The 24,196-nt window shown below is 54.4% G+C and overlaps 1 protein-coding gene across 5 annotated transcripts; it reads right to left on the bottom strand.

The window, feature by feature from the left end:
• Positions 1-1,750: 1,750 nt before the first annotated feature.
• Positions 1,751-23,985, bottom strand: Sorbs3 (sorbin and SH3 domain containing 3). Of its 5 annotated transcripts, none has more exons than XM_046447703.2 (21): positions 23,627-23,985; positions 21,005-21,152; positions 20,621-20,738; positions 19,175-19,368; positions 18,416-18,479; positions 15,675-15,713; positions 15,146-15,242; positions 13,425-13,515; positions 13,138-13,230; positions 12,988-13,041; positions 11,819-11,908; positions 11,309-11,355; positions 10,662-10,804; positions 10,431-10,483; positions 10,285-10,331; positions 9,992-10,106; positions 7,430-7,555; positions 5,498-5,809; positions 4,724-4,827; positions 4,347-4,453; positions 1,751-2,169 (listed from the first exon to the last, which is right to left on the bottom strand). In XM_046447703.2, the coding sequence occupies exons 2-21, from the start codon at positions 21,104-21,106 to the stop codon at positions 2,108-2,110; spliced, it is 2,058 nt and encodes a 685-aa protein (XP_046303659.1). In that variant the 5' UTR covers positions 21,107-21,152; positions 23,627-23,985; the 3' UTR covers positions 1,751-2,107. The 5 variants fall into 5 exon arrangements, with proteins under 5 accessions (XP_046303659.1, XP_046303658.1, XP_046303660.1 ...); XM_046447702.1 differs by having other exon boundaries at positions 1,751-2,559; positions 23,627-23,983; XM_046447704.1 differs by having other exon boundaries at positions 1,751-2,559; positions 20,621-20,693; positions 23,627-23,983.
• Between the last annotated feature and the right edge of the window lie 211 nt (positions 23,986-24,196).

The raw sequence follows: 24,196 nt of genomic DNA, 5'->3' as shown, positions 1-24,196 counted from the left end.
CTGGGTTCAATCCCCAGTAACACACACACACACACACACATTCATTCAACAAATATCTCTTGAGTGTCCACTGTGCCAGGCACTGAGTCACGTGGTCCTCAAGGGGCTCATCCTCCAGTGCGCTTTGGACAGTCTATAAACATCTACAGGTTCATCTGCAGCGTTTCCTGCTCTATGAGTTGTGCATTCACAAAACCCACCACAAGGACCTGGGTCACGACTGTGACACAGAAGAGACCTATCCTGCTCTAAGTGACCCTCTGCCCAGGGTACAAGTCACTCTCATCACCTGATGGGGTAAACCATCGCCAGAAATCTCTGACCCTCCCTTCACCTACGCCCTCATGCCAGCCACAAAAGTGACTATCTTACAGACTAGGGTGGTGGCAGCCTGCAGGGAGGGGAGTAGAGGGTTCCTTTGCTGCCTGGAAGTTTCCAGGGTCCCATCAAAGCAAGGGTATGGATTTGGCTCCTAAGGGAAAAGGAGTCTCGACCCTATGATGTTTTATGAGGGCTTCAGGGAATGTAAATAAAGCCAAGATGGGGGTCCAACACAGACCAGCAGGTTCCTAAAGAGTGGTCACTTCTAGTCAAGGACAGGAACTGCCAACTTGGAACCAGGTGGAGGTAAGTGCTGGGTGGAGGAAATGGATGGAGAGCAAGCTGCCCCACCCAGGCTTAAGCAACCTGCCAGGGCCAGGCCACTGCCCTGTGGGCCCAGGCCCTCCCCTCTGTCCTGACAAAACCAGGCATCTCCACCCTTCACTTCAGCCACCAGCTTTCCCCACCCTGGGGTGGGGGCATCTTAAATGACAGACCAGAACATAAAAGCAGCCTGAACCTGGGCTACCTCAAGGCAGTCCCTGAACTCCTGTGTGACCCACCTCAGAACCTCTGGAAAAGCATTACCTGGGCATTACATCAATTGTGTCAGCATTTAAGACTGATGTGCCCCAGACACTTGAATACCTCAGAGCCTCAGTCTCTCCTGTAAAAAGGAAGCATGAGGGCTGGGGCTGGGGCTCAGTGGCAGAGCGCTTGCCTGGCGTGTGTGAGGCACTGGGTTCCATCCTTAGCACCACATAAAAATAAAGTAAAAAAGCTCCACCGACAACTAAAAAATATATGTAAAAAAGGAATCGTGACCTGCCAGCTATTATGCTTACAGCACTCCCTGATCCACTCTCAGCAGCAGCCCAAGAATGGAGCTTTCCTTTCTTGGAGGAACAATTAGACCAGGGCTGTGCCATCATTGATGGTCCCCAGGAGCCACCCAGCCTCAGGACTCTAAAACTGAGGACAAAAAGAGTTGCTTTGCCTGGCTGTGCCCCACCACTCCCAGCTTCCTGAAACCAATTGCTCAAAAACTTGAGCCCAAAGAATAAACACACAAGGGCATCAGTGTGGAAATGGAGTGCACAGAAGGAAAACATTAGCAGAACAGTTAGAATGTCATCTAGTCCAGCAACCCCACAGTGGCCGTTCCAGAATCAAAACAGTCTACAAACAAGGCCACATTCAGTTCCCGGCTCTGGCGTCTTCCACAGACCTTGTCCTGGCCCCTGTGACGTTGGTTCTCAGCACTTCTTGTCAATCAGCTGCCCAGTCCTGGGGGCTGCCCATCCCCCACACCCTGAGGGCTGAGAACTCACGCACACCTACCTGCACAGCCCACTGCAGAAGGAATCCACACAATCCCAAGCAGGAGGCCTCTCCCATCCCAGAGGAAAAAGACTCAAGAGACAAGGGCCCTGGTATCCAGATTTATTTTACATCATCTTCCAGAGGGACTTTTAACATAGAGGAGGGCTGGGAGGCAAGAGCGCAGCAAAGTCTCCCTGTGGATTGTCTGGGAGAGGCCAGTGCACTGTGCTGGACACCGTGGCCACAGGAGGATGTGCAGAACCCAGGCCCAGACCTTGACAGCCTCTGGGAAGCAGAGGCCTTGAGGCGAGACCTCTTGCTAGTGCTTGAAGGCTAAGAAGGGGCTGCATCTGTCCCCCACCTCGCTCCCAGGCCCAGCTGGAGGCAGAATGCAAAGGGGCAGCAGGCTAGCTGGTGAGAAAGGGGAGGAAGTCCTGCAGGCGCTGGAGGCCTTTGGTCTGCATCAGGTTAGGAGGCTGGTCCTTGTTAGAGGAACCCCACGGGGGTGAAGCCCGGAGCCGGTCCCTGTTAGAGGAAAGGCAATGGCGGGTGGGGGTGGGAGGCTAGGAGTCTGGTCTTAATAAGGCCTGGAAACAGTCTCCACTTCAAAGCAGACCTCTGTATTTGGGGAGCGGGGGTGGGGGTGAAGGGGCTTTCAGAGGAATGCCTGTGAGTTGTGGGTGGGAATCAGTCCATGGGGCTTTGAAGGGGCTCCAAGGGAAGGCTGCTGGGGTCTCTGCAGATGCTGGGAGAGCAGGTCTGGGGGAGGATGATGTGGGGACCCTACTCCCTCCTGTAAGTGCTACTGCTCCCCACCCCATCCTGGCTGGCTCCAAGTTGCCATGGAGACCACTCACACCGGGGCTACATAATTTCCAGGGAATGTCCCAAATTTCTGGGTCCTCCGGGAGACACCTGAAAGAGGAAAGACAGAAAGAGCATCCCCCAGGCTCCTTCATGTAACAGGAAATGTAGGGGTGAGGGACGGGTCCCCTGCTGGCAGGGCCCAGAACTGCAGGGAGAGTCCCAGGGAGGCGTGGAATTGGTTTGCCTTCCTCATTCCTGCCCCCTAGTGGCAGAAGCTTAGGTGGGCGAAACTACACTCCCTAAATTCCATAATCAAAGAATCAGAGCAGTTAACAAACGTGCACAGCTTTGCACAGAGCACTGCATACTCCACCGTTCTTCCGGGAAGCCGGGAAGCAGCAGGATGAATCACAGAACTTACATTGGGAGGAAACGCTCTGGTTTAGTATGGCACCCGCGTTTCAGAGATGGGCAGGTAGGGCCCAAGAGAAGGTCCAGGGAATTAATTCCCCAAATCACTTGGCTGCTTAGGAATAGAGTTGGGACTGTCATCTAGATCTCTGGTCTGCTGCAGTCTCAAGGAATCCTGTGTTCTGGGGTGAAAGTGGGATGCTAGAAACACAGGAGTACAGAAAGAAGTGAAAGGTACCCCAGAACTTGGGCGGACTCCCTTCCAGGCTGCCATCTGGACTTCCTGCCTCCTGTGCTCTTGCTCCACCCAGAGTGCCTTGTTTTCCCATCAGCCTCCCCAAGTCAGTCCCCTGCCCATCCAGGCCCCGCTTCCTCCAGGACACCTCCCTGGCCTGCACTGTCCAAACATGACCACAGCTGCAGGTGGCAATAAGCACGTGAAATGTGCAGGTGCCACTCAAGAACTTTTTTATTTTCTTTCATTTCAACTAATTTAAACCCAAGCGGCTACACGTGGCTAGTGGCTGCCACACAGACAGAGCAGGTGCAAGCCATTCCTCTGGAGCACTGTGGCTTACACCACAAGAGCGCTGCTTTTTCTTCTTAACTATAGAAACGTGTAAAATCTTGTTAGTAGTGTTTAAAAAAATAACTCAAAAGCATAAGTGTACAGAGTAAAATGAGAATGTGCTCAAGCCATCTCTCAGCAGAAAAGGACTCCTAACAAGTTAGTGCTTAATAATCCTGGGTGTCAGAAGCTTGGTCAGCACTGAGGAATTGGGATTCAGATCAGAAAGTGCAGCCTGCCTGGTCAAGGGACTACACCCATGGCCCCCCCTCCCAGGTAGTCCCCTAACCCTCTGGCTCCAGAGCCCACTTATTGCAGGGGGTGGGGGGTGATTCGGGCTATTCACTCTATTTGGCCCATACTTTGAAGCTGAGGCCTGGACAGAACCTGTCCACTATTGGGAAGCAGGCCAAGGTGAAGCCTGGGGGGCCAGTCACTTTGAACCAGGCCAGAGCCAACTGAGGTTTCTTATATTATCCTCTGCCCGAACTGCCCTGGGACAGTTACTCCCTCCTCTCCTGAGGCTGGAGGAGCAGGCTGGGGCAGGGGAGGTGGGGAATATGCCCCTGTGTGAGACCTGGTCCCCACCACCAGCCCTCCCCAGGAGTCTGCGTGCCGGGAGAAGGAGCAGGGGCCGGGGCAGACGCCTGCCCCGAGCAGACAGTGGCCTGTCGGCGGTCCTGCACTGGGACCAGTTTCCTTTGAGCCTCATCCCTCCTCAGGCACCAGGAAGGCAGCTCAAAGAACACTGGCTTTGGGAAAGCTCCGGAGTCAGGTCAGATGCTGAGTGGAGGCGCTCAGGCCAAGCATCTTTGCTGAACCAGCGTGGACAGGCAGCAACAGCCCACAAATGCCCCTGGGGACCCTGAGACACCTTTTGTGGCCAGCCCCCAGCCCATTCCCCAGACCCACATACCCACAAACCAGCCATCATCACACTGCTGCATGACATCCACTCGGTCCCCCTCACGTAGCTCCAGCTCGTCCTCGTTCTGGGGCCTGTACTGGTACATGGCCCGGTACCTGCAGGAGACATCACTATGGCAGCCAAGGCTTCACCCCTTTGTCCCACACCAGGTGGGCGGTTCTACCAGGAGTTTCCACTTCCTGAGTTTCCCAAGGCCCCTCGAGCTCTCCTGCCTTGCCCCCAAATCACCTATAAGCTCTGCAAGGACAAGCCCCACCTAGGTCAAGTTTCCCAGGGGTGGGGAAGGGTGAGGCATGGGTCAGTGTGCTTGGCACTGCCTGTTGGTGATCCCCACCCCTGGCCAAGAACCCTCAGATGGTACTCACGGCGTCCAGTGTATCTGCATGGTGTTGGGGGAGGAGGCTCCCATGTCCAGGGGATGGCTGGACCCTCGAGAGTGGGACAGGGATGGCCCAGAGGTGCTGAGATTCTGGGGATCCACAGGAGGAAAGAAGGGTCCCAGAGAGGAAGAATGAGGGAAGAGAAATGGGTGGCCCGCCTCCCTGTTGAGCATCGTCCACACTGCCTCAGGTTATCCCCCAAGTCCCCTGGTCCAGGTGGGGTCAGTGACTGGATTTTCAGGTGCCAGCATGGACAAAGCTGGGACCTAGGAAGAGTCCCTGCACATTATATGTGCTCAGCACCTGGCGAGTGGATGAACATGGGAGCCAGCACAGCCAGGAGCATGCCTGCTCAGGAGTGGAGCTGTCTTGCCCTGCAGCTAAGAGAAACCTCAGCCCACATCTCCTCGACCACCCACCACACTGGGATCATTACCCCATTTCATAGGGGAAAAACCCAAACCCTGCCCAGGTCACACAGCAGGCAAATGACAGAGCCCTGATTCCCTGCACCTCCTTCCCAGAGATGAACACTGGCATCAGGACAGAGTGGTCTGGTGTGACACACTGGGTGGCTTTGGGGGACCTACCTAGAACTGGCTGGTTGCCCTCGTTTCCCTGGGCTGGAGCTCACTGGCCAGCATTAACTTGAGGGGCCTGGGGTTCCCAACGTGGGGGTGGGGCTGAATGCTAGGTTTGGCCCAGCTGCCTCACTCCCAGTGTCAGATGGGGGACAGGGTGGGGGACAGGCCACCTCACCTGGGTCTGGGGTCTGGACTCCTGGATGGGGAAGGAGAAGCCGGTGCGGCGGGGGGAGGTCCGGCCCCCCCAGTCGGTGGGGTCAGCTGGGTTGCACGGTACTGAGGGAGAGGTGGGGTGCCGGGCCAGATGGGCAGTGGTGGTCAGGCGGGGAGATGCAGGGAGCTGGGAGCTGTCTTCACAGACCCGGAGCCGGGGCTCGCGGGACACCTGCACGTAGCTAGCAGGGAAGATGCCCTGGCGCCCGGTGCCTGAGATGCGCCCCTCGTACCAGTTCTCATTCACCTTGCGGATCAGGCAGATGCGCTCCCCCTGGGGGGCAGGGAGGAGTCAGTGTCCTCAGGGTCCACCTGACATGCACCCGAGGATGCTTACCTGAGCCGTATCATTCAAGACTAACACCTGGCACACAGCACAGACCAGACTCGGAGGGGGTCAGCAGGTCATCCGAGATCCCACAGAGAGAAGAACGGGAGCCAAACCCATACCCCCCGGGGGAGCAAGCAGAAGTCCAAGCTCTTCCTCCATCAGGCAGCCCTGGGCTCCAGTCAGGGCCTGCCTCCTTGGGAAGCACATCTGGCTTAAGTGTCCCCCCTCCACACACTGAGCTCAGAGCACTGTCCCCTCCTAGAGCTCCAATCATAGGGGAGCCTGTGACCGATTACACAGATGCAAACCTGGCTCTGCCAAGCTGTGTGGCCTTGGGCAAGCCGATTTGCCTCTCTGAGCCTCAACTCCTCGTGTGTTCAGTGGGGTAAACATGCTGCTGCTGTGAGATGCAAGAACACTTACAAGAAGCACTGGACAGGTGTTAGCCACCACTGCCACGGCTCAGTCCTGTCCCTGCCTCACCCTCTGGGTAATCCTGTCATGAGTGCATCAGAAAACAACCCCCTCAGAGCAGGTGGTTTCCTCCAGCCCCCAGGCGGACAGGGTTAGAGCCCCACCACCTTGGTGGGCTGCCCCCAGGGAGGATGGGCCCCAGCCCTCAGCTTACCTACCCTCTGTCCCCTCCCCTCCTCATGCAGCCCTCCTTTCCTCTCTGTGCCTGGGGCTGGCTGGCTGGGTGGCACTGACTACAGGCACTGATGGCCTCTGCCCCCCAAAAATACCAATCAAAGGGAGACCAGGCCTTGCTTTCCAGGGCAGCATTTTTCAGACTTTTTTTTTTAACCACAGTCCACATTTTAAAAATGTCTTTTTAGGGGCTACAGTTATGGCTTAGTGGTAGAGCACTCGCTGAGCACGTGTTTGAGGCCCTGGATTCGATCCTCGGCTCCACATAAAGATAAATAAGGGTACTGTGTCCACCTACAACTAAAACATATATATTTTTAAAATGTCTTTTTATTCACACCCACAGCTGCCTATAGTTGGGGAACATACCCTTTCTTTCTCCACACAATGCAGTCTAATATTTCTATCTATTCCTTTAAAAATGCAGATTATACAACCTATAATCTCAGCTACTCTAGAGGCTGAGGCAGGGGGATGGCAAGTTCCAGGCTGCCTCAGCAACCTGGGGAGACCCCGTCTCAAAAGAGAAAATACCAAGGGCCAGAAATATGATTCAGTGGTTGAACGTTCCCCAGTACAGAAAGAAAGAAGAAAGTGCAGATTCTGATCCTCATCATCTATCAACATGCAGTTGAAAAACACACTTCTAGAAGTTTATAACAATCTTTTAAAAATGGATTAAATTAAGGGGAACAAAATTCTAAGAGTTTTGGAAAAACGTGAAATATGGGGTGCAGATGGGTGTGCCTGACTAAATAAAACCTTTTAGGGTTTGGGCTGGAGATCTGGTTCAGTGGTACAGGGCTTGCTTAGCATGCATGAGGCCCTGGGTTCAATCTCCATCATTGGGGAAAAAAGAGTTTATCTGTCTTCATCTGTCCCCACCCCACCCCACTTCTTCCCTCTTGGTCCCACCTTGCGGAAGGATAGCTCCACCTCCAGGTCCCCCTTGAAGTTGTACTGGGCCACAGCTTCTCCGTACTCCACCACCTGGTAGGTGGGGGGTTTGATGGGCTTGGGGATCTCATCTGCAGGCAGCACCTGTGGAAAGAAAGGTAATGAGAAAGATCTGGCCCCCGGCATCTACTGGGTGTACCCCTGGGGCTGATGGGAGGACGAGGCACCAAAGAGAAGGTGGTAACACGCAAGAACTGCCCAGGGCAGAAAGAAGACATTGGCTGTGGACACTGACCCCAGACAGAAGCCCCAGGGGTGGCCAGGGTGAGCACAACCAAGCGGGTGAGGAGGTTAGTCCAAGAAGGCTTCCTGGAAGAATTTCCAACAGAGGTCTGTGGAGGAGGTGTTAGTGGAGGGGGTATGACAAGTGCCAGGTGGAAGATGGGCCAGTTGGAAAGAGAGGCTGGACCACAGAAGGAAATGGAGTATCTGGAGTTGTAGGGAACAGATGGCAACCTCTTTGAAAACTGAGGATTTAACTTTAACACTTGGTTCAAGTGTCTCGGTTCCCCCTCCCCTTCTATCCCATCAGGTGCTCCCCATGCTGCCTTTGCTTCACCCTACTCATAAAAGTCAAGAAGCCATCTGGGCATGGTGGTGCACACCTATGATCCTAATGACCTGGGAGGCTGAGGCAGGAGGATCACAAGTTTGAGGCCAGCCTCAGCAACTTATGGAGACCCTGTCTCAAAATAAAATAAGAAGAGCTAGAATTGTAGGTCAGTAGTAAGAGTGCCCCTGGGTTCAATCCCCAATACTGGAAAAAAAACTCAAGAAGCTAATCAACAATTTCACACTAAGACATAAATAATTGGTGGGATGGAATATTGTATACACTTGTGAAATTTCAGGATCAGAGAAGTTAACCTGTAGGTAGGGGATGTCTTATGATGGCTATCAAATCAAGAACCTGAATGAAACAACAATCCAACCCATGAGTCAAAGAGGAAGTCACAAAGGAAATGATAAAATAGTTCAAGTTGAAAAAAAAATTTTAAATGGTCAGATGCAGCTAAAGCAGTATTTAAAGGAAAAGTTATAACATCAAATATTCATATCAGGAAAAGTTTCAAATCAATAACATAAACTAAGAAATTACAAAGATTAGAGCAAATTAAACCTTGTTATTATATATTATTAAAATAAGTAAAAAGACAGAAATAAACGGGTGTGGTGACACAGGCGGGTAACCCCAGTGGTTCGGGAGGCTGAGGCAGGAGAATCACAAATTCAAAATCAGTGTCAGCAACTTAGAGAAGCACTTATCAACTCAGTGAGACCATGTCTCTAATAAAATTTTTAAAAGGGCTAGGGATGTGGCTCAGTGGTTAAGCACCCCTGAGTTTAATTCCCAGTAGCAAAAAGAAAAAGGAAAAAATAATAAAAAAGCATAAATCAATAAAATTAGAAACAAAACCAATAGAGAAAAATTAATGAAATAATTTCTTTGAAAGGATCAAGAAAATAAATAAAAGGCTGGAGCTGAAGCTCAGGGTGGAATGCTTGCCTCACACATGAGGCACTGGGTTCAATCCACAGCACCACATAAAAATAAAAAAATAAAGTAAGGGTACTGTGTCCATCTACAACTAAAAATATTTTTAAAAGAAAATAAAAATAAATAAATCTCTAACCAGAAGAAAACATAAATTGTCAATATTGGTCATTAGAGGGAGGTCATCACTACAGATTTTACTGACATTAAAAGGATACTAAAGGCTTGGTGCGGTGGCACACACCTGTAATCCCAGCAGCTTGGGACACTGAGGCAGGAGGATTGTGAGTTCAAAGCCAAGTTCAGCAATTTATCAAAGCCCTAAGCAACTTAGCGAGACCCTGTCTCAAAAAGCCAAAAGGGAAAGCTAAAAGGGTTGGGGATGTGGCTCAGTGGTTAAGCACCCTGTGTTCAATCCATAGACCAAAAAAAAAAAAAAAAAAAAAAAAGATACTAAGGGAATGATATGAACAACTTTATGCCAATAACTTGACATTTCTCAAAAGACACAAATACCAAAGATAACCTATAGGCCTCTACTAAGACCTGTCCCTGGAATGGAAAGATCCACATTCAGATTCTAATCTTCTACTTTGTAATTTGTCACTGAGTCCTATCAGTAAAATGGGGATTATCTGTCATTCCCCAGGCACTGAGGAACAAAGGAGGTAATATATCTGAATGAGGTGATGCATTTATATATAGCTCATAAATGGCCACACACTTCCAACTCTTGCTGGTTGCAATTAGGAGACGGATTCTGAATGGTGGAAGTCCAAGACACTGATAGGGCTGTGGCTTCTGGTTGAGTAGCCGGACTACTTGGTCTCCCCTGGGCTGGCTCCACCCTCATTTAGCAAACCTTTCCTGGGTACACACAGAGCATCCGGCCAGGTTGGGGGTGGGGGGCATTTGTGCCCCTCACAGTTTTGCATATTAGGAAACTAGATATCTGCACTCCAAGTTTTTCCCAGCCCTGGGCCCTCCCAGCCTGGCACCTACTTGCACCTGTTCCTCCCACTCACCTCCACATAATTAGCAGGGAAGATACCCAGTCGGCCATGGTGTTCCCCCTCCAGCCAGTTCTTGTCCACCTCCTTATGGATATAGACAATGTCACCCTTCTGCAGAGTCAGCTCCCTGCAGGCCAGAGTAGAAATGTCACAGCAAGCTGAGCCTCCTTTTCCTCAGACCCTGCCCTAAGTACTCTAGGTCCCCTCCACCCTCTGGAGATGCATATACTGAAGCCCTGTCTCCCACCCAATAGTGCAGAGACTACCCAAAGTGGAAGGGAAAAGGTTGAGAAAAAGCCACTTACTTGGGGGACTGTGCCTGGAAGTCAAACTTGAGCCGAGCAGCCTTTCTCTGGGCAGGGGAAGAGAACAGAGTGGGCTACCTCAGTCAGGCAGGAAACCTGCTCCATGCACCTCCTCCTGCACCCTGACCCTGATGCACCCTCCTTACCTTCTTCTCTTCCTTTCTGGCTGGGCTGCAGCCTCGTTGGGAGGCACTAGGGTCTGTGGAGAAGCACCACCTCAACTTGGGGAGGTCATATCTGGGAGGCGTCTGGGTTGGGATGGGTTATGCTCCCTCCACCCAGGACAGATACAGAGAAGCAAGGGGCTCTGTGATCTCCCTGCCGACCTGCATATCTGGTAGGTGCACATCTAGGTGATGGGACCGCGGGGTCCTTACCTCGGGCTGAGGAAGGGTAGACAAAATCTCTCCGACCTAGAAAGGGGCTTCCTCCTCCATCCGCCATTCTGTGGGGGCTCAGGGGTTGGGTGGGACCCAGGTAAGGTGCATGCGGGGCGCTGAAGTTCCAGGCTGAGGCCGGGCTACACGGACACACAGAGTGAGCACCGGTTTGGGACTCCCCTCCAGACTTCCCTGATCTCCCAAATCTTCCCGCCACCCCCACCCGGGCCACCTCCTCCCAAGGCGTCTCCCAGGTCCTGGGTTCTCAACAGGATGTCCTACTTCCCTTGCAGCCACGGCCGGGAAAGGGTGAGGCCTTGGGCAGGGAGAGGCCGGAGACGGCCGGTGGCGACAGTGTGCGTGGGAAGTGGGGGTCCCACCGCCGCCACCCAAGTCCCTGGGTCGAGCAAGTGGCCCTCGGGACGCTGGAGGACGGCCCCCTGCAGAGAGCGGCGGCTCCGGTCCCTCCCGGCCACTTTCCCACTCTCCAGGCCCCTCCTCCGCGCACTCCCCCGGGTCCCCGCGTCCCCCGCACTGGGCCGGGCCAGCGCCCCCGCGCCGCCGCCCAGCCCGCGCCACGTCCGTTCCTGTCCCCGGCCCCGGCCCGGACGGACCCCTCCTCCAGCCCGCGTCTCCGCACTCACCCGACCGGCGGCCGCTGCTCCGGGGCCCGTCGGGGCGCCTGCGCGCTCTGTGCGGGGAGACGGGCGCGATCAGGGCCTGGGGTCCCGGGGCCCAGGCAGCCGAGGCCGCCGCCTCCGGAAAAGTTCGTGGCTCGGGAGGAAAGGAGGGCGGGGAGGGGCGGCGGGACGCGGGGTCCTAGAGTCGGCCGCGCGCGGGAGCCGAGGAGCAGGAGGCGGCGAGCGGCGGAAGAGGGAGGCCGGGCCGGGAAACTAGGGCCGGTACGGGTCGGGGTCCCTGGGGCTGCGCTAGGACGGGGCGGAGTGGGGCGGGGACCCGGGTCCCAGACGACGGGCTGACGTGGAGTGGGCCTGGAAGGGTTCCTAGGGGTCACTTGGAAAGTCAACGCCCTGAATAAGCAACAAGCTGAAGTTGCCCAAGGTGGCCGCAGCCAGAGTGCCTGCCCGTCCTCCACCCAGTCCCCGCCCCAGTGGCCAATGGCTTCCCCCAGGAGGACCCCAGGAGGCCAGTACCTTGGGGGACGCAGGCAGCCGGGTCTCAATCGCCCGCAGGTCCTTGTCCAGCTCAGCGCTCAGCTTGGCTAGCTCTCTCTCCAGCAGGACCTGGGGGTGGGGAAGGCTTAGGCAATGGGGGGAGGGGTGGGAGGAGGGCAGCACAGTGTGCGTGAATGTGTGGAGTGGGGCTGCTCAGAGGTCAGATGGGAGCAGCAGGCCAGGTCACACCGTGCTTGGGTCAAGGGCATGCCTCAGAGCCAGTGTCTGCTGTGGCTTGGGAGGGGTGTGGCTCCGGGTATATGGGAGGGCATTCCTGCCCCCTCTGCGCCTGCACTCCAGGGTGCTAAGATGGTAGTACTTCCTGATGGTACCTCCCAACCTTTTTTATTTATTTATTATTTTTTTTTGCCATGTCAAGTCTCTGGTCAAGAGCCTGTGAGGTCCGTGCCATCGTTTTCTATGGCTTTCCATGGCCTGGCTTCACTGTACCGATCCAGCCTCCCCGCTCAGTGCCCACTCTAGTAGACCAATTACACATGCACTCACACACATATGCATATTCCCCTCCTCCATACTTTCCACTTCAAGTCTCTGCTTACATGCATAAGCAGCTCTCTTTCTCGGCCTGGCCAAGCTCTCTGATCTCCCTTTGCCCCTACTGAGGACCTAACCCAGCTAGATAAGTACTTTATCACTGAGCCCCATCCCCGGACCATCCTTTGATCTTTTTAGAGCTGAGTTTTAGTGCTTGGCATGGTGTAATCCCAGTGTCTTGGGAGGCTGAGGCAGGAGGATCACAAGTTTGAGGACAGCCTCTGCAATTTAGGCCCTAAACAACTTAATGAGAAACTGTCTCAAAAAATTAAAAGGGCTGGAGATGTAGCTCAGTGATAAAACACTGTTTCAATCCCCAGACAAAAAATAAAACAAAACAAACAACAACAAAAAACCCCTCAGTTCTGTGTCCAAGAATACTTCCTGGTAACTCCAGTCCATACTGGACACTCCCCTCCTCTGCTCTTGCTTTGGTCAACACATGTTTATTGAGTATCTACTGTACACCAGGCACTGTCCTGGGTGCTGTATGAGAGCAGGGAGTGTCTGGGCCTTTGGTCCATGACTTTTGCCCATGGTCATTGGGGCCCATATGACCCAGAATCTCTCTCCAGCCCCGATGCAACACTTACCTCGATGCGCTGGGAGGGTTTGTCAACAGGGTCATCCACCAGTGGTTTCTTGGGCTGAAGGGTGGGAAGGGGAGTCAGGGGGTGAATGCACTTTCCGAATGCTCAAGCTGGGTGGTGCATCCACACCCAGAGGACCTGGTCCATACTCACCTTCTGCCCAGTCTCTAGTTCCTGCAGAAACTGGTTCCAAGAATCTTCTGTCCAGACATTTTCTGCTTTCTCTCGGCGTCTTTCTCTCGGCACCTGCACAGATGTGGGTAGCCATTACCTTGAGTAGAGGGGCACTGGGGCTCTACCCAGGCTCAAAAGCAGGCTCTCAGGCCCTGCCCTATCCTGTACCTATCCGCCCTCCTAAAGATTCAAGCTGTGAATTTCAGCAGAGAGGCCTAGCCAGATCATGCCGCTGGGGTGGAAGGGGAGCATACTGGATGAGCTACCTGATTTGGGGGCTGGAGCTCTGAGGGCAGTTCTCCAGGATTATAGGTGAAGGTGCTTCTGGGTAACTCTTCAGAGTGGTCCCAGCTTCTCCTGAAGAAAGGGAAGAACATCAGTCTCCTTTTAAGGAAACTGAGGCACAAGTGAGATCACAGCCCTGAGAGAAGGTATAGCATCACTTCTTTCTATTCTGGCCCCATCCCGCCAAGGGGCCTATGCTGTCTCTGCCTGCCCCTCTTCCTTACTGCAGAAGCAGTGTTAAATAGTGCCAAGTGCGCAAGCTCCAAGTGCAAATCCCAGCTCCATCACCTTTTGGTAAGTTGTATGGAGCCTCAGGTGCAGCACCTGTGAAGTGGGAGTGATTGGGTAAGGGAATTCATACCAGGTGCTCAGGAGAAGGCCAGACATAAACCTCTGCTGCAGGGCAGCTGGGGCTTTCCCGTGGGCCTTAGGTATCCTGCATTTGCCCTGGTATATGTCTATGCAGTTTCCATGAATCTGGTCTTTCCTGCTGCCACAGCTGAGTGGACTTACACACAAACCCAAGAGAACAGTCTGCATCCTATTCCAGGAAAAACCTCCAGGAGGTCTGGGCGAGTTATTTCTGTTCCATGGAGGTACTGGTTAGATTCAGTGACCTCCTTTGTCTGACCACCCCAGCTACTGAGGCACCCTGCTGTCTTCCCTCCAAGGGTCCTTTCCTGGCTAGCTTTAATGTCCCAGCCTCTGTTTTTAGTTTGAAAGTTTGTACCAAGGAAAACCACTGTATCAAGCTTATCAAATGATGGAATGTCTGCCCGGAGGGTCAGGATTTGTTGGCTATAATTATGATTCTATTCTGATTTTAGGAATAACAAAAATGATCATGAGAATGGAATGTGTCGTGGCTAATCAAAGGAAACTCTAGTCATAATTGAGCTTGTATATTACTAATGTTTGTGTAGACATGCTGTGTGCCAGTCGTGATGAGGATGCCAATGTGATCTCATTCCGTCCTCACTGAATGGTCCCCGCTTACAAGACAGGGACACCCAGGCTCAGAGTGGGTAAGTGGCCAAGGTCATATGGCTAGTAGCAGAGCACTGGCTTCAACCCCAACTCTGGGTCCAATCTGGAGCTCTTCAGTCTCTATTGATGGTGCCCAAGAGCCACAGGCTGGTCATGGCCATGCTAGTGAGCAGGATCCCTCCATGTAAAGGCACAAGAAGCTCTTGGATTTAACTCTGAGAGCAAAGCTCCAGGTTCCCATGGGCCTGAGCAGTCTGCATAGAGGAAGGCATTTCCTCCCTCCGCTGTCTGCAGTGTGTCTCACAGCTGCATGTGGATGGGAACCTGGGTTCATCCACAATGATTGCTTTTTCTCAGGCTTCAAAGTGGAAGGCCCCAGGACCAAGCTGCCCTCAACAGCTCTATCTGTGGGTGCCTGGGAAACCCCACCAGGCACACATGACCCATGGATTTTTGCAGGGGATGAGTCCTCCTGGCCACCGTGAACACAGGGCAGGTGTTCCTGACCAGAAATGGATGCCGGGCCCATTCCTGGCCACCTTTCCCCTTTTATCTTGGATGGATGGAAAAATGTGACAGGATGGCGACAGGACAGAGCCCAGCTGAGGAGCTGACCCCATCCTGCGTGCTCTGAGGCTGTGCTGGACGCTGCCACAAGGGGGCACTGGTCCCCACAGGGAAGCTAAGGCCCACACAACCTCTGCCCCCAGCTCACCCGACAGAAGCTGCTGCAGGGCCCCCTGGCCTGGAGGATGTTCTTTGCGGTGGCCCTGGCTGCTTGGGGTTTGCAGAGGAGTTCCACGAGGAAATCACTGAAGGTGGAAGAAGAAAGGCAGGGGCTGGGGTTGGGTGACCCTGTGAAGCTCCAGCATCCACTTCCTCCCTAGCTTCTGGGTGGCTGGCTCACAGTGGGCAGAGATGGTTCTTGAGGCCACTTAATGTGGACTTTTCCCCAAGAGTTTTACAGCTCCAGGGTAGGTGGTATCCCCATTGTACAGATGAGGAAAGGGAGGCGGCCCACTCAGCCAGGGTGTGGCAGAGTGAGGATTCCCAGGATGAGGAAGGAAGCTAAGACTCCCAATTACCACTGTACCTCCCAGGGGCTTTGGAGTTTCCCAGAATGAAGTACAAAAACCTCTCAGGTTGAACGAAGCCACCTGGGGAGCCCTGGAGTCAAGCTTGGGGCTGCTTTCCCAGCCTCAGGCAGCCGGCCAGGGTGGATGAGCGAGCCCTCACTCCCTCACCTTTGGGTGGGTCCTGGAAGGTCCAATCAGGCTGCAGGTCTGGGGAGCAAAAAGGACCAGGTCACAGATAGGGCAGAAAGTGGGGATGGGACGCCCTGGCCACTCCCAGCCTCCCTCCAGCCTAGGGCTGAGCGCTGAGTCAGGGCCTGCGGAATGTCCCAGGGAGGGGAGGAATTAGGAGAGCAGCTCTTGGGAGGGCTTGAAATGCCTCTGGCAGGCTTATGGCCTGGGCGAGCTGAGCAGGCAGCTGCCTGACCCAAACAGTCCTGTCCAGCTTCTCCCTCCGGGTTCCCACACACGCCCTCTCCTGACCTCTGCAGACCTACCCTGGCCATGTCAGGTTGGAGTTCCCTTTCGCTTTCTGCGCTCTCTTCTAAATGCTTTGCTTTCCCCTTGCCCAGACTCACTCTTCTGGGGCGGGGAAGGCCCTGGAAGAGCTACTGACCAGCCTGCCCGCCTCTCCCTCAGCAAACCAAAGTTCCCCTCTCAGGAGCCCACCTTCTGCTGGCTGCTGACTGTTCTGCTTCTCTTCACAGCAAACCTTAACTAGCTGAGGATCACGACCTCCCCGGCTGCCCCCTCTCTAAATAGGCCTTCAGCCCACCATTCCTGCCCCCACCACTCCTGTCCAGGACCCCACCGATGGGGCTGAGGCTGGGGCTCAATGGTGAAGTGTCCCTGGGTGGTTCAATCCCTGGTACCAAAGAAGAAAGAGTATATGGGAGGAAGGGTAAGTCATAGGCAAACACTATGTCATTTTAGCAGTGATTCAAATCACACCTAAGTAGTGGGTTCAGGCTGGTACTATGCCACTTCATTCAAGGGACTTGAGCATGAGGGGATTTTAGTATCTTCAGGGGGTCCTGGAACCAATCCTTATGGGATACTGAGGAATAATCATTTTTTTTTTAATTTTTATTTTTTAGTTGTAGATGGACACAATACCTTTATTTTATTTATTTAGATGTGGTGCTGAGGATTGAACCCAGTGTCTCATGCATGCAAGGCAGGTGCTCTACCACTGAGCTACACCCCCATCCCCTGAGGAATAACCATTTACCCTCTATTCTGGGACTCAGAACCTTGGCTGCACATTAGAATTACCTGGGGAACTTGAAATCAAAATCTCATTTTTCAGTGAGTCCCAGATATTTCTACCTGCATTTTACCTTTCCCCTAAACTACAGTCTTTACTCAACTGTCTATTCGACATCACTCAGATGTGACATATACCAATTCTGAATACTGCCAGGCACAGTGGCGCACGCCTGTAATCCCAGCTACTTGGGAGGCTGAGGCAGGAAGACCACAAGTTTAAGACCAGCCTGGGCAACTTATCAAGACCTTGTCTCAAAAAAAAAAAAAAAAAAAAAAAAAGGCCCTGGGAATGCAGCTCAGAGTAGAGTATCTCTGGGTTCATTCCCTAGTATGGTAAAATTGAATGCCTCTTAAACCTGCTCCTCCTCAAGTCCTCTCTGTTCCTATAAACGGCATCTCTATCTTTCAGCCTGCTCAGTTTTAAATCATTCTCATGCCTCTCTTTCAGGCTGTGTTCAATCCACCAACAAATTCCAATGACTGATTGGGCTGGTGGCACAGGCCTGTAATCCCAGTGGCTCAAGAGGCTGAGGCAGGAGGATTGTGAGTTCAAAGTCAGCCTCAGGAACTTAGTGGGGGGGATGTTGTTCTGTGATTAAGTGCCCCTGGGTTCAATCCCTGGTATATAAAAAAAAAATAGTCCAATAACTGTCCCTGGGTGTATTCAGAATCCCCAAGGGATTCTAGCAGGTTCACTGCTCCTGCCCTGGTCTAGGTCTCGTTAAAGCAGGGCTTTCATGGCAGCCATTTCCTTCCCAGCCTTACCAACCAGGGAACTGATCCCCTGCTCCCAGCAACTCTTCTGCACCCAGCAGCCTCAGAGAGCCTCTTCAGCCATCACAGTCAGAACATATCACTCTTCTGCTCAGAACCTCTCTCCGGCTCCTGATCTCTTGCACAGTAAAAGCCAAAGTTCTCATAACAAGCCCAAAGTACCTATGACTTCTTGGCTCCATCTCCCACCAAAGGCCCCCCAGCTATGGTCCAAGAGCTCCTTGCTGGTCCCCAACATGCCACGCATGCTTTTCCTTCCAGGTCTTTGGAGTTCCCTCTGCTGGGTGACCTCCTTTATTCCCAGGGCTCTCTGCACCAGGGTCAATTCACAGGGGCCTTCCCTGACCATCCTGGGTGAAGTCACAGCCTTTTTGTACCGGTCACTTCCCTGGCCTTTATTTTTCTCCCTAGCCAGTTCTGCCATATGCCATCTAGAAGGTTCCTGTTTATTGTGTGTCTCCCTTTTAACTTCAGTACCTAGATTAGTGCTCAACACAGTTAAGTGCTCCACAGTCAGGGACTGATTGGATGAGTTGGCCTCATGGCCACTAATGTTGGAATGTCAGCCCTACAGAAAAGTCAAAAGAAGGATTTCGGGGAAGGACTGCCTTCGTGTACCCTCAGAGGACACTGAGGACAGCAGCTGATCACTGGCTGCTGGAGGGTTCTCTGGAGGCCACTGCTATCCCCCAGTCCAGGGAGGGGACATGGAGATTCACTTCTTTGGTCTGTCTTAAGGACCACTGACTTTAAAGCCTTGGGGTTAGATAGGTGGAGTAAATCCCCTGAGGAGGAAAGTCTCTTTTTCTCTCCCTCCCTCCCCAGGCTTTGGATACCAAAATATACTCTGGCAGGAGAGGGTGTCTAACCTGGTATTTTCCGGTGAATCTGCTGGAACATTTTCCGATACCAGTCTCTGGGGCTGTCAACGCTCTGGGATCAGAAGATGTAAAGTCAGGCCTCTGAGCTCAGCCACCCCCCCTATAGCAAGTCACAAAAGGTTTTCCTTGGTGAGCCCTTTCTCTGGCCCCTGGTGACGGCCCTGTGGGTGGACTAGGGAATCTTCTGTGGTGTCTTTCCAGAGCAATAACTTCAGTAGCATGTCACATATGCAGGCCTCCATCAGTATATACAACCATGATCCCTACACTGTGGATTTGGGGTGATTTACACGTTACCTCTTTGCTTTTCTACATTTCTAATGCTTCTAGAAAAAACATGTGTTTCTATGTAATGAAAAATAAAATTGATAATGGAGAGGGGGGAGATGATATTTCCCAAACAGCCCTGGGAGGCAGGAAGGGTATGTTAACACCAGCTTCCTGGTGAGGAAGCATGTTGCCTCAAGATATGGAGGCAGATGGAAGAGGGAGACTGTGGCAGTGCTGAAGGGGTCCTCAGGTCCTTCAATGCTTGCTGTGCTATGAGGCCTTCCCACTTGTACAACTCAGACTCACAAGGGTGCCCGTAACTTTATGGGGTTCATGATCCCCTGAAACTCATCATGGTTAGATTCCAGCTTAGTCTGGAATGGTCTGGGTATAGCCTTTATTGCCCATCTCTGATTTATCCAAACAATAGAGCTCTTTGTAGGTCCCATCTGTTTGTGACCCCCAGCCCTGACTCACAGATCGGGGGGCAATGGGCATGCCGCTCTCATCCACAGGCCCGATTCCCTCGTACTTGACCCAGCGCTTGTCCCGCCGCTTGTTGTCCTTGGTCCATGTGGCTGACCAGTTCTGGGTATCCTGTGGTGGAGAGGCCTTCGAGTTCTCAGAGGACCAGGGGCCAGGGCCTGGCCAGGTCTGATACCATGCAGGGTCTGTGGGGTATGTGCAGGAGAGCATTAGCTAAAGGCTGGGGCCTCTACCTGACCTTGTTTGTCGCTTAGATCCCCACAACATTGATCCCTATGGGTTCAAAGTTTCAACAGCTCCTTGTTTGTTTGAATGGATGACGCAGGCTCTTGATCCCTGGCAGCACCACAGGCTTCTGTTTGTTTACTTCTTAAAGTGAATTAAAATGGATTTTGTTTTGAGAAATATGTGTCCGCACTCAACCCCTCCTGCTTTCCTGGGGCTGTCTTAAGAGTCTACAGAATGGGAATCATTACTCAAGAGAATGCTGGGGATGGCTTAGCGGGGGTGTGGCAGAAAAGAGGCTGGGCTTGGAGGGAACAGACCTGAATTCAGACCCCAGCTCTGCCACCTACTGGCTGTGTGAATTCAGGCACATCAATCAGGCCCTTAGCACCTCAGTTTCCACTCCCGTAAAAGGAGGGTACCGGTGGGAAGGATTCAGTGACATCTACTTTGTGAGGCTGTGCACACACAGCCAAGGACAGCGAAGACAGAAACTTGTTTCCTAGTCATGGTACTGTGTTAATTTCCCTAGAATTTTTAGCCCCTAAGTAGGCAGTGTAGCAGCTAAGGGCTTCAGGGCCAGACAGGCAGCTCTGACAGCTCTGCCTTGGTTCCTGAACCTAGCTTTGCCAGAATATGGAGGGATTAAATAAGATGAGGCTTATAAAATGTGTTTGCCTGGCTATGTGCTACTGTAAGTGTTCAGTGATTACTTGTTGAACAATGGAAGTGCTTTACAATGTCTCCCTCAAGAGAGTGCTCAACAAAGATGCCACCTCCCTCAGGGCAGGCCTACCTCCAGAGGTTCCCAGGATCTTGGGGACCCTGGGACCTAGGTGACAGGCTCTCAAACAGCCTCTCCAACCTCCTGCTGGGCTCTGTGAGTAGAGACCTGAACAGCCCAGTCTAGCCATTCCCTGGCCTGCTGACTGTACCCTTGAACCTGGGGCTGTGGATCCTGCACATTCCCTTCCCCAGGCACGAGGCAGGAGTGGGAGGGAAGGGGTACCTCAGCCTGCTCCCCCACCACAGCAGAGGGAGGGCCCTGATCTGAGCCTGCAGGCCCCTGGGTACCTCATGATCTTGAGACATCCATCCTCCTCTGCTGCCCCTGTCTCTTGACACAGTGGTGCCAAATGGCAGGGTCCAGGGGCTCAGACCCCCCACCTCCCACACAGGGTTCCTGGAGCAGCTTTTTCTGAGCAGACCCACCTGAGAGCTCGGAAGCTTCTCTCCTCTGTGGGATGTAGCCATTGCACACAGTCCTGGGCGCAGGGTCATGGAACTGGAAATTAAGGGTGTTGGAACCACCATTCCGGATCACAGGCACCTGTAGGAGGGGCCAGGAGCTGCAGCTCAGGGCCCAGAAGGTTCCACAGGAGAAAGGGCGGGATGGCTACTTGGGCACAGCCTGCACCCCACAAAGAGGGTCCAAGGACCAGCCTCGCCTTTCTGTGGGCAGCTATGCAGCCTCCCTAGAGCTCTCTTCAGACCCTCCCCCTCCCCCTCCCCCTTCAATTCTCTGCTCCCCTGCCTGACCTGCAGTCCCTAATAACTGGACCCACAATGCACCTGCTTCCTTGCCGTCCCACTCACCCGTGTTCCCCGGGAGGATGACCCTACATGGGCCCGGAGGTGGCCAGGGATGAAGTCATCTAGGCTGAGCTCAGCAGGGAGGTTGCAGGGTGGGCCTTGCATGCTCAGGTCAAGGCTGGATGTTTCCGACTGCTCCTCTGCAAGTCCTCTGCAGAGAAGGGAGAAGGAGGGGAAAGGGACTGTCTATAGGCCCCTGGCCGGAGGACCCTGGTGTGGGGGAGGAGGGCCAGGCTATGGGAGGAGGTTGGGGCCAGCTGGGTGGGAGCTCAAGGACCCAGGAAACAGGCCACTCCAGGCACCCGCCTGCAGGCTGCCCGTGCCGGCTCCCAGAAGCACAATGGGCCCTTGTTAGCTCTGGGCAGGAGCTCCGGGTGGGAGTGGGGGAGGGGGAGGCCCAGGCAAGGAGGGAGGGAGGGAAGGCTGGCCAGGAGTGGGGCTGTGGGCCTGCTGGCTAGGCCCTCCGGGGCTCTCCTTGCCAGCCCAGTCTGCTCCCCAGAGGGAAGGCACAGGGGATCTGGGGCAGCTGGTGGAGAGGGAGGCACACATGACTTTGTTTCAGTTCCTCTGCCTCCTCCAGGCTCTGTGCAGCATCTGCTTGCCCACAAGCACAAGGAGTCACTTGGGCCTAGGCCAGGGGAGAGGCCCTGACCAACAGCAAGGCCAGCCGCCCACTGCCCACTGGGAAGTAGCCAACAATGCCCTGATCCCTACCAGGGCCCAGGGGAGCATTTCCAGGAAGCGGAACCACTCCTGAGCTCAGGAGAATGGCTCCCTCTGGCCTCCTTCACAGGAGCCCCCTGGAGACCAGGGCTCAGGTGCCAGTGCTGGTGGGGTGGAGAGGGAAGCAGCGGGTGAGGGCAAAGGTGTGCATGACCCTGAGTGCTCCTCTGTGCACACACATGCTCCCCTTTCTCCTGCACCTCCAGGCTGTGTTTTGCATGGAGGGTCCTCCCTGAAAGAACTGTGCCCAACTAGCCATGAAAAGCTGAGGTCAGGGGATGGGGGGTGGGGGTGGGGGTGCTGCAGGCACCCAGGAAATGGAGGTATGCAAGAGGGGCTGGGATATAGCTCAGTGGCAGAGCACTTGCCTAGCAGGTGTCAAGCCCTGGGTTCTATCCCCAGCACTGCAAAAACAAACAAAAGGAGGGAGCCCAGAGACAGGTTCAAGAGAACACAGGGAGATCCTTGGTCGAGCTGTCTGAGGGGGCTTTTGTACTCAAAGAGCTACAGTGTGGAGTCGGCCCTCTCACCTTTGCTGCTGGATAGGCCAGGAGGGAGCCAACCTCCACCGCCTTATGGACTAGACTGAATCAGGCTTGTACGCACCTGTGGGGTCTGGGGGGCTTTCACCAGGGCGGCAGATGCCTGGAGGTGCCCTGCCCTGTGTGTACACAGTGAAATATACATGCAGTGCTACGATATGGCTCTTGGGGGATCACGGGGGTCAAGTGAGCCACATGGGGTTTGTGGTTAGAGGGGTGTCAACTGAATAGCAGTTGGTGGAGTGTGCAGCGGGCAGTCATATGCGCAGCGTAAGAGTTGTGGGGACCCTGGGGGGGATGAAGCTACAATAGAGGGCTGTGATTCCTCATCTGTATCCAGTTTCTACTCAGGTCTGGGGTGGAGGGGGTGACAAGACTGGGTGGCAGACTATTTCCGGTCTGCATTTATGAGGATTCCTTCTGACATCAGAGTGGCCAATTGGGGACATAGATCTTCATGCCAAGCCCTGACTGGGGGAGTGGAGGGCTGAGGCTGGGGGAGAGGCAGCTCACCAGCTGGATCCAATTAGGATTCTTACCCAAAGCAAAACATGCAGACACACCCCAGTTCCTGCTGCCCAGCCTCCCTTCATAAGGAAAGTGAGGCAGGCAGAGTAAAAGGTCAGAGGCCTGGGGCAGGCTAGTTCCTAGCAGCCACCCCTCCCTGCCCTGCTGACTGCCAGGAGCCAAGTTGCCAGATCAGCATCAGCAGTCCTGACCATCAGCTGACTGAGCCCTCCTCCTCTAGGGTCCCTTCCCACCCTTCTAGCTCAGAGAAGTACCCTCTTGTAGGAGGAGCAGAGCAGGAGGTTCTCCCAACAATATCCGTTCTCAGGGTCTGCTGCCCATTGGTGCCCCAATGTGCTCCTTCCCCAAATCTGCTCCATGTGATACACCCCAGCAATATGCAGGGGTAGGTGGTCCTAGTTTTTCTCTTGGCATCCCAGCCAGGAGCCATTAGGAGGTGGAGGCATGCTGGGGGAACTGGTCCCCTCCTAGCTAAGGACAGAGGGTGTCATAAACTCTGGAGTCCTCCCAGAATTCAGACAGCCCCCCTCACCCACGCAGCCAGGCCGAAAAGGCTGGAAGTCCGGGCAGACTCCTTCTCTGAGTCCCTGACCTGGGGGACTTGGCCCTACGCTTTCCCAGGTACTTTCCAGCTACAAGTCCACGTGGGCAGGGACAAGTTTTCAAGACTTTTGCCTTTTCTGGATAGAGGTGGAGGAACTGCTCACAACTCTTCCCACTTGAGTTTGGGACAGGGACCCTGGGGGAGGGGCTTTGTGCCTTCGGTTAGGCTGGAATCACTCCCAGCTGGGGCCTCGCCTCCTCCCCGCCCCTCTCCTTCCCTGGGACCTACCTTCCCCGGCGAGCAGGTGGCAGGGCTTCAGGGCGCCTGGGTGGGTTGGAGCATCCCTGCCCAGCTCCTTCCTGGCGCGGCCGCGGCGGGCCCTTGGGGAGCGAGGGCAGGGAGAAGCGCGGGCCTTCACGGCCCTCGTGACCGGGTCAGGACTCCGGGCCAGGCTGGGCGCCCGAGAAGGAAGAAGGAGGCCGAGGGGGCGCGCAGGGAGGCAGGACCGTGCGAGTGGCGCGGCTGGGGAGTTCGGGGCTCGGATCTGCACCGGGGGCCGGCCGGGGTGGGGCGGAGCAGGGGGTCGGCTCCCCTCCCTCGCTCCAGCGGGGCGTGCGAGTGCCCTCCGTCGGGGCGCGCCGCGGGAATGCTGGCGGCCCTTGCAGAAGGGGCCGGGCCGGCAAGGAGGCGGCGCCGGGAGGGGCCACCAAGGGTCCCCGGGGAGCCCGCACGGTTTCCCAGCTGCCTCCCCTGGCCCCCACACCACAGGGCTGGCGTCGGGAAGGGGGCGGGCGGGCCAGCGAGGGCCACTCAGAGTTTCCAGCGACATTTCCAGGGTGTGGGAAGCGAGCTGCTGCG

Source organism: Marmota monax, unplaced genomic scaffold (genome assembly GCF_021218885.2).
Source record: "Marmota monax isolate L192 unplaced genomic scaffold, Marmota_monax_Labrador192_F-V1.1 WCK01_AAM20220418_F8-fsc00040, whole genome shotgun sequence".
NCBI classification, from domain to species: Eukaryota; Metazoa; Chordata; class Mammalia; order Rodentia; family Sciuridae; genus Marmota; species Marmota monax.
The sequence above is the reverse complement of the archived record's forward strand: the minus strand, read 5'-3'. Positions and strand labels throughout refer to the sequence as shown.